At 43.0% G+C, this 9,792-nt stretch overlaps 1 protein-coding gene across 1 annotated transcript; it reads left to right on the top strand.

Annotated features, from left to right (window-relative positions):
• The first annotated feature begins 4,005 nt into the window (after positions 1-4,005).
• otud1 (OTU deubiquitinase 1) lies at positions 4,006-7,059 on the top strand. The gene has a single exon (XM_014180694.3). The coding sequence runs from the start codon at positions 4,929-4,931 to the stop codon at positions 6,303-6,305; it is 1,377 nt and encodes a 458-aa protein (XP_014036169.1). The 5' UTR covers positions 4,006-4,928; the 3' UTR covers positions 6,306-7,059.
• The last annotated feature ends 2,733 nt before the right edge of the window (positions 7,060-9,792 follow it).

The raw sequence follows: 9,792 nt of genomic DNA on the forward strand, positions 1-9,792 counted from the left end.
TGGAGGCTGTTAAAGCAGCAAAGGGGGGACCAACTCCATATTAATGCCCATGATTTTGGAATGAGTTGTTCGATGAGCAGGTGTCCACATACTTTTGGTCATGTATTATAGTTGGTATCAGGCATAGTGCATGTATCTCCAAGGAGATAGGGTAGGCCTATGTCAGTCCTACTCATTGTACTCCAAGTGTGGATATGTTATAGCATATATATGAGATAATAATTGATTACCCAGGAACCAATATACTCTGTAGGCCTATTAGGCTGTCCTGCGGAGGGACCATGGAAGGCAACACAGTGAAAAGGTATCACCCTATTCCTATTCAACACAATTTGTAACTATTGATTTTCTTTCTGTAAGTATGGGTCAGAGTACTACTTTGGCTGCGTTTACACAGGCAGCCCAATTCTGATCTTTTTTGTCCACTAATTGGTCTTTTGACCAATCACATCGGATGTTTTCACATCAGCTCTTTTCAGAACTGATCTGATTGGTCAAAAGACCAATTAGTGAAAGAAATATCAGAATTGGCTGCCTGTGTAAATGCAGCCATCGTGTCCAATCACTGTGTGAGGACTGCACTATTTTTAAAGGGCCCAAGCCTGCCCCTATGGTACATAACGGCAGCGATGTAAAGTAACTAAGTAAACATACTTTGCAGTACTACTTAAGTCGTTTTTTTGGGTATCTGTACTTTATTTTTTATATTTTTGAAAAGTTTTACTTTTACTCCACTACATTCCTAAAGAAAATAATGTACTTCTTACTCCATACATTTTCCCTGACACCCAAAAGTACTCGTTACATTTCAAATGTTTAGCAGGACAAGAAAAGGGTCCAATTTACGTCCTTATCAAGAGAACATCCCTGGTCATCCCTACTGCCTCTGATCTGGCGGTGATTCATTTATAAGTTATGTCTCGGTGTTGGAGTGTACCCCTGGCTATCTGTAAATAAATAAAAACAAGAAAATGGTGCTGTCTGGTTTGCTTAATATAAGGAATTTAAAAATATTTTTGGGATACTTAAGTATATTTTAGCAATTACATTTATTTTTGATACTTAAGTATATTTAAAACCAAATCCTTTCAGACTTTTACTCAAGTACTATTTTACTTGAGTCATGTTCTATTAAAGTAGCTTGACTTTTACTTAAGTATGAGAATTGGATACTTTTCCCACCTGTATAACGATACCTGCCAGAATACTGGGTACATGATGAAGTCATCAGGGATAAGCACAAATAAAGTGCTGGGCTGCTCTCTGCTGGCGATAACTATACAATGCACTTTTTGTTAGAATAATATTCAGTGTTACGTTTTTCGAAATTGACAACATAGGCATGCCAAATACTAAATTGGATGCAATTTGATGCATGCTAATTTGTGTAGAGGGCTTTTCTGCACCATAGACATATAGGCCTACAGAAAATACATTAATATTGTATAGTTTGCAAACCTGCTTTAGGTGTTTAAAACAATACATTAAAATCAGAATTGAAAAAATACAAGGACCCAAAACTAGCCTGAGTGACAATCTGTTTGTGCTATCATGTCAATTCCTTGTCACCCATTGTCATACCAAACAATGTTTCACTTGACGAGGACAGTAATGGAGTAGGAAAGAGCACAACCATATCTGGAAACAGGTTACTTCAAAACTACGCATGCCATTGAAGTTTGCCTAACAGGAAAGTTTGGGGATAAGAGTTTGATCCACCTATTTATAAATATAAAATGGATCATCCACAAGCTTTTCCTTTAGTTGACATGCAATGACAAATGTGAGCTGGTTGAAAATGGAGATCTACCCCTCTCTGTGAGATGAGTCATGTCTATTTCAAAACCTTGCAGCCTCATCATAGAATGTTGTTTCATTTGGTCACACAATACAGGTCATATAATACAGATCACATATGCCTAATATATATAGACTGCTACAGATCTTTCATATAGAACTTGTGTGTCATCCTCATATTGATTACAGATGATAGAATGTGAAAGACATTGTGTTATAATAGTGTCATAACGGAATATCTTTCACATATATTTTCACATATTTTCCATGTTTTTTAAACAGACAGAAATAAAACATGTGTCACGTCCTGACCAGTAAAAGGGGTTATTTGTCATTGTAGTTTGGTCAGGGCGTGGCAGGGGGTGTTTGTTTTGTGTGTTTCGGTGTTTTGGGGTTTAGGTTCTATGTTATCAATTTCTATGTTTATATCTAGTTCTCTATTTCTATGTTGGGTTTTTGGCAATGACCTCCAATTAGAGTCAGCTGGTTGTCGTTGTCTCTAATTGGAGGCCATATTTAGTTGTGTTTGTTTCACTTGTGTTTTGTGGGTGGTTGTTTTCCTGTATAGCCTGTGTTGTCTTACGGAACTGTTTCGTCGTTTGTTTATTTAGTTTAAGTGTTTTCTTTAAATAAATTAAGAAGATGAGCACTTTACCCGCTGCGCCTTGGTCCAATCCTTACGACGCCTATGACAGAACCACCCACCAAACAAGGACCAAGCAGCGGGGATTGGAGCACCGAGGAGAAGGATGGATGTGGAAGGCAGAACGATGTTTCTGGGAGAGGAAATTAAGGGAGCTACATGAGGCCGAGAGGCATCCCCTAAAACTTTTTTGGGGGGGCACATGGGGAGTTTGGCAGAGTCAGGTTGGAGACCTGAGCCAACGCCCCATGCTTATTATGGGGAGCGACGGATCAAGCAAGCACCTTGTTACGCAGAAATGCGCACGGTGCCGCCCATACGCACGCACAGTCCGGTGCGGCCAATAAGGGCACCGCAGCGTTGCCGGGCGAGAGTTGGCCGGCAGCCAGGAAGAAGTGTGCCGGCACAACGGATCTGGTCTCCAGTACGTCTCCTCGGCCCAGTTTACCTTGCACCTGCTCTACGCACGGCAGCCCTCATTCCCCAGCACAGCCCAGTTCGCCCTGTGCCAGCGCTCCACCCGTGCCGGGCTACAGTGACCATCCAGCCAGGACGGGTTGTGCAGGCCGTGCACTCCAGACCTCCAGTGCGCTTCCAAGACCCAGTGTACCCTGTGCCTGCTCCGCGCACTCTACCTCCAGTGCACCACCATAGCCCGGTAAGGCCGGTGCCTGCTGTGAGCACGCAGTCTGAAGTACGTCTCCCCAGTCCGGTGAGACCAGTTCCAGCGCCCCGAAGGAAGCCTCTAATGATGGTCAATGGTCCGACGTCTCCAGCGATAATCCATGACATGAAGCCTCCAGTGATGATCCATGGCCCGGAGCCTGTAGTGTTAATCCATGGCACGAAGCCTCCAGTGATGATCCATGGCCCGGAGCCCGTAGGGATGATCCAAGGCACGAAGCCTCCAGTGATGATCCATGGCCCGGAGCTTGTAGGGATGATCCATGGCACGAAGCCTCCAGTGATAACCCATGGCCCGGAGCCTCCAGTGATGATCCATGGCACAAAGCATTCAGTGATTATCCATGATGCGGAACCAGTAGTGATGACCCATGGCACGGAGCCTGCAGCGAAGGTTCCCAGTCCGAAACCTACAGAGACGCTCCTCAGCCTGGAGTCTCCAGCGACGCTCCTCAGCCCTGAGCCTCCAGCGACGCTCCTCAGCCCTGAGCCTCCAGCGACGCTCCTCAGCCCTGAGCCTCCAGCGACGCTCCTCAGCCCGGAGCCTGCAGCGACACTCCTCAGCCCGGAGTCTCCAGCGATGCCGCGCAGCCCAGAGTTTTCTGAACGGGAGCTACGACCAGAGCCACCTCCATAGTGGGAGGATTGGGGGGGGGGGGGGGGGGGGGGGTGTAGCACAGGTGGCTACCGTCCCTTCCCTCCCTGTAAGTTTGGGGTTGTTTTTGTGGGGTTTTTGTTTTTGAGGTGCATTCGGGGTCTGCACCTTTGGGGGGGGTACTGTCACGTCCTGACCAGTAAAAGGGGTTATTTGTCATTGTAGTTTGGTCAGGGCGTGGCAGGGGGTGTTTGTTTTGTGTGTTTCGGTGTTTTGGGGTTTAGGTTCTATGTTATCTATTTCTATGTTTAAATCTAGTTTTCTATTTCTATGTTGGGTTTTTGGCAATGACCTCCAATTAGAGACAGCTGGTTGTCGTTGTCTCTAATTGGAGGCCATATTTAGTTGTGTTTGTTTCACTTGTGTTTTGTGGGTGGTTGTTTTCCTGTATAGCCTGTGTTGCCTTGCGGAACTGTTTCGTCGTTTGTTTATTTAGTTTAAGTGTTTTCTTTAAATAAATTAAGAAGATGAGCACTTTACCCGCTGCGCCTTGGTCCAATCCTTACGACGCCTATGACAACATGACTGACATTTTTACGCACAGAAAGTAGCCTACATTGGCAAATAACCACTAAAAAGCACATGGACAGAAAATGCATTAGGCTTTATTGAATCCAATAAAATCGAATAAAAAAAAGCTTTACAGGGCCATATAATCCTTTTAAGGACGGGACATCACTTTACTCTCAAGAAGTAATAGGGTTTGTGAGTCTTTTTTGCGCATATCCCTACGCGTAACCATGATGTAGCTTTTGGCACGCCTTGTGCATTCCAGAATGGCGACGCCGCCCTTGACGCCGCCGACTTGGGCAAACGACGTCCCGAGTGTGTACAGTCATCAAATCCTTTTAATTCCCTCGCTGTGGTCATTACTGCTCTACGTACAACAACTTCAACTGTTGGCAATGAGTTAGGATGAAGTGGAGTGGGTCAGGTTACACTTTTCCTGTCTAAAATTAGGGGAACTGCGCTGACGCAAGATGGCTAAACTCGGTCTCTATGTGTGACAGCGGGAACAAGACCGTGGATCCATGGAAACGTACCCTGCCATTTAGCTGTTGTTGATGACTGGTTGTATTTTTAGACTTTGTTGTCATCTTTCCGTAACACTTGGTGTCCAGCATATGGTATAAAGGCGAGTCTTTCAAAATGCAGCTGTACAGCAGTGCGTTGACACACTATCCCGGATCCTCTCGCAAAGTTTCGATAACTATCACAAGTGGTACCACTACCGACCATTTGTCCAGAACAACAACGAGCTCCTCTGTGAATAATAAACCGAGTGGGCCTATTCCAGCAGGCACTAACGGGAATACTGTAGGAGAGACTCAATCTACTGCAAACATGCCTGCTGGTTTTTCATGTTACGAGGCTGCTTCCATGAAGCCAGTCTACTACACTTCTACCGCAGAGATAATCATTCGTCGGCCTGACGGAGTTGAGAGATCCGTACCAGTGCACATCATAAAGGAAACCCAAACCAAACGGGCTCCATCAGACTCATATTCACAAGATATCCTGATTCAGCCGCGTGACCGAGAGGATCATTTGGATACAGACTTGATTGTGGACTTCATTGATCACTTCAGAGGTAGAGGGGATTTTTTCAGTGATAGTCAAAAGGTCGAACGTGAAAATAACCTGATACATTTTGACAAGAAAGATGGACCAAGTTACAGAAAGTGTGAGGAGAGAATGAACATGGCAAATGGGGAAGGAAAAACTGTTACAAGGGACATTGTAAGCCCAAAACGCCATCAGAACCTGAAGGCCCTGGCAACCCATTTGGGCCAAGGTATCTTGGATTCCTGTGAGAATATAAATGATAGTGAATGCGCAGACCTGGACTTTCCATCTGGCGAGGCGCCGCTCTTTGAGCTCAATGTCCTACAGGAGCCCCCTCCCTCTCCGCGGAGAGAAGCAGAGAAATGTGAGGACGACAAAGTGACGCGTTACATAGCGGAAGTGGAGAAACAGAACAAATACCTTCAGGAGAAGGTACACAAGTACAGATTCCACATCATCCCTGACGGCAATTGTCTGTACAGGGCGGTGTGCAAAGCCGCCTATGGAGAGCAGTCTATGCACAAGGAGCTGAGAGACCAGACAATGCACCACATAGCCGACCACCTGGATGAGTTTAGCCCCATCATTGAGGGGGATGTCGGGGAGTTCCTGATCAACGCAGCGCAGGACAGTGCCTGGGCGGGCTATCCGGAGCTTCTGGCGATGAGTCAGATGTTGAATGTGAACATTTACCTGACCACTGGAGGTAGCTTGGAGAGTCCCACAATTTCAACCATGGTGCACTACCTGGGGGAAGAGGACTCGTCCAAACCCGCTGTCTGGTTGAGTTGGCTCAGTAACGGACACTACGATGTCCTGCTGGACAGGTGTGTGGCTAACCCAGAGTATGACGACTGGTTCCGTCATTCTCAGGTGCAAAGGAAACGGGATGAAGAGCTGGCCAAGTCGATGGCAGCGTCACTGTCTAAAATGTACATCGAACAAAATGGTCACATTTGAAACCAATAGTTATCCGATTTCCTGCATTGAAATATTACTGTGTGTTAAAGTAGGCTAGCTGTTACGTAATGGGCCAATCATCTCTGCTGATAGTAGTGGAGCCTCTGTTATCTGAGGTCTGAGAGGGCCTCAGTCAGCACCTGGGGCCCCTGTTGGCCCCTGTGCTAAGGACATCTCACAGCCCAGCTCACGACTCATCCTGGGCTCATACTGTCTCTCTCTCTCTCTCTCTCTCTCTCTCTCAAAATCGATTGCACTTTAAATATGTGTGCGTGACTTCAACATTGCCTTATTCATTTATTTTTCTACGTTTTGTATTGTAACCGAAGTGCAGCGCACATGTTACATTTTGATATTTTGATGTTTGTGTTGTAAATACTCTAAATGCCAAAAATGACACTTGAAGGAGATTGTGTGTTTTTTCCCTATAGGCTACATTGATGCGTTTTATGTTTGAGCACTTAGGTGAGACTATTTATTAGGTTTTTGACTGGTTCATTGACAGTTATTTTTGTATTATTACATATAACAGTTAAGCTGTGTTGCCAAGCTTTATGCCTTTGTGAGGTGCTTGGAGCACAAACAGCAACATTGTTTTTAAATAATCATTTAATAATAATAATTTGTAATCAGGCTGTATCACAACCGGCCGTGATTGGGAGTCCCATTGGGCTGCGCACAATTGGCCAAGCGTCGTCCGGGTTTGGCCGGTGTAGGCGTCATTGTAAATAAGAATTTGTTCTTAACTGACTTGCCTGGTTAAATAAATATAAATAAATACATTTTGAAATAACACTTTTTCTCGGGTGCTGTCATTGAGTAACAATACAAATGGCTGAGTTTATGTTTTGCTTTATTCCCCTGCACAACCATTAGATGGCGTATTAGACCCCATCAATTGATTTGTTTCAAAGGCTTGATTGAAACATGGCGAAGTAGGCTTTGAAGTCGAACTAATTAGAATTTCACGTGGTATTTAGATAGACAGTAGCCTAGCCTACACATAGCATTAATACGCATACACTAACTGGTGTGTGCAAAGGAACGTTTATTCACGTAGCCTCCTGGCTAGTCCCCCCCCCCATGGCAGAACATAATTACCGTTCTCCTAGCAGCAGGATATTATGCTGGCAACACGAGCGCAGATTTTTATTTGTAATATTGCATTAATTATACCAGCATTTCTTTAGAAAGTTTACACCAATACTGGTATGTTGAAAGCTATTGTGTAGGCTCAATAGTCTCTTGTGCTGACAAGCAGGTTTAATACAGTGCTGGTGACTCCTTTCTCCACACACTCCATTCACTGAAATTCAAAACGCTGTATATGAATTACGAGTTTCAAGTTTTATTAGTAGTATGTACATGACACACATGCTATACACCATTCAACGAAATGCTTACTTACAGGTTCCTTCTCAGCAATGCAACAACACTAAGAAATAGTAAAGATAAGAATATGAACATATAAACATGAATACATTTTTCAGGAGAATAGAATAAGCATTTTAGGGGGTTTATTACTTATTGCCTCAAGACATTTCAGCTTCTCATTTTTTATTAATTTGTAAAAGTTCTAAAAACATAATTCCTCCATTTTAAATTCAGGCTGCAACACAACAAAATGTGGGAAAAGTCAAGGGGTGTGAATACTTTCTGAATGCATTGTATAGTTAAATGGGTAACACTTTACTTGACACCCAGAGTCATAACACATTATGACATGGCCATAACCAATTTCATAATATGTCATAACAGCTGACATAACTTGTCATACATAACCTGTTAAAATATGGTCAAAACATTGTCATGACATATATAGTTTGAACGGTTGTGACATATATTGCATTATTTTATGGCTGGTTATGACACCTACATAAGAGTGTCAAAACTCTCAAAACCTACCACACAAGGCAAAACATTCCATTACACACCATAGCCTACGTGTCAACAGTATGTTTAATATATATATATATATACTATATATATATATATAGTAATTTACCATATTCAATTATCAATTATCATGCGCACACATTGATGTCAGACATGCACCTACCCCAATGCTCTGTTGCTGATGACTGGGCTGAATGCAGGAGCAGATTTCAGGAGCAGGACAAGACACCCTCTTTTTGACTGATGACTGATATAAGGGCATGTACATGATAGCAGGGGCGAAAATCTGATATCAACTTTGGAGGGGACAATTACATGAAATTTTCTCAAGAGCAATTCCTGAGGGGGACACCAAAAGTAGTGCTGTAACACATAGCCTACATTGTAATATGGTAAATATATATTGAGGAACCAAAGAAATAAGGTGTTTGCCGTACTCCTAACTACCGGTACCCAAAACTACACAACTAATCACAACAGCAATACCATTGCCTTTAACAAATCTTAGTTCAGTCACCAGTTTAAGTTGAGAGTGGGGGTATCCATGGCATTTTCCAATTATGTTCCTATTTTACAAGTAAAAAAAATTGAGAACCTTTCATAATGTTGCCAAACAAAGACTCAACAAACTTACCTGAGACTCCCTGTCTCTGCCAGTCTGTCCCTGCATATCTGTCCCCAACTCTGCTGTCTGTGTGCCATCTGTTGCCTGCTCTGCCTAATGACATCATTGTGAAACATTTCCATTAGAATTTCATTTCTTTCTTATGAACATTTTATCAACCAGTCTTTGAGATATTAGGCTACTAGGGTTCTTACTTTGCGTTTTGGTGTACTGAAAAATACTCTGTCTTTTATTTTTCTGCAATTTTTCTACCTGGCTGGCTGGCTACACACACACACAGTGTGTAGGTTATTTACAGTAGGAGATGGGCTTCTATCATCTTATCTTTTATCATTCTATTTGGGCTTCGATCTAAAAGGGAGCTAGCAAATGTGAAACGGATTAAAATGACAAGAGTTGACAGCTGTATTAGTTCACCATTTACACAACATATGCTGCAACCTTTTGTAATTTTAATAGTTTGTTTCATATTGGCTGGCTTCCAACAATAGCTGAATTTGCAAAGCTAGCGAGCACCAATTCCGTTTCAGTGGTGTTTGCTATAATCTTTGCTACCCGGGTTAAATAAAGGTGAAATAAAATAAATAAATAAAAGTTCCCTTGCGACAATTTAGCTTTTGCAACGAGACCATTAAATATATTTAAGACAATGGTAGAAGAGAGTGTAGTTCTGTTCAGTTTGGACTTCAGTTTATCGCTAACCTTATTTCAGGGACTTTGAAGCACTAACCTACATCATCTGCATGCTGATCTTGGAATAAATTGACGATAGCAAAGATTCCATCTTTGACAAGGCCACATAAATGGAATAGGTACTAGCTAGCTTAATAGTTAATATTTGCCCGCTAGCTCTGCATATTCAGCTAGTGTGTGTGCGCGATTGACTGAATTAACCTCACGTCAGTTACATTCATTGAGTGCCTTTCAGACAGTGGATACCACCCCTCTGTTACCTTGCCAACTAAG

The sequence above is a fragment of the Salmo salar genome, chromosome 29 (genome assembly GCF_965601325.2).
Source record: "Salmo salar chromosome 29, fSalSal1, whole genome shotgun sequence".
Lineage (NCBI taxonomy): Eukaryota > Metazoa > Chordata > Actinopteri > Salmoniformes > Salmonidae > Salmo > Salmo salar.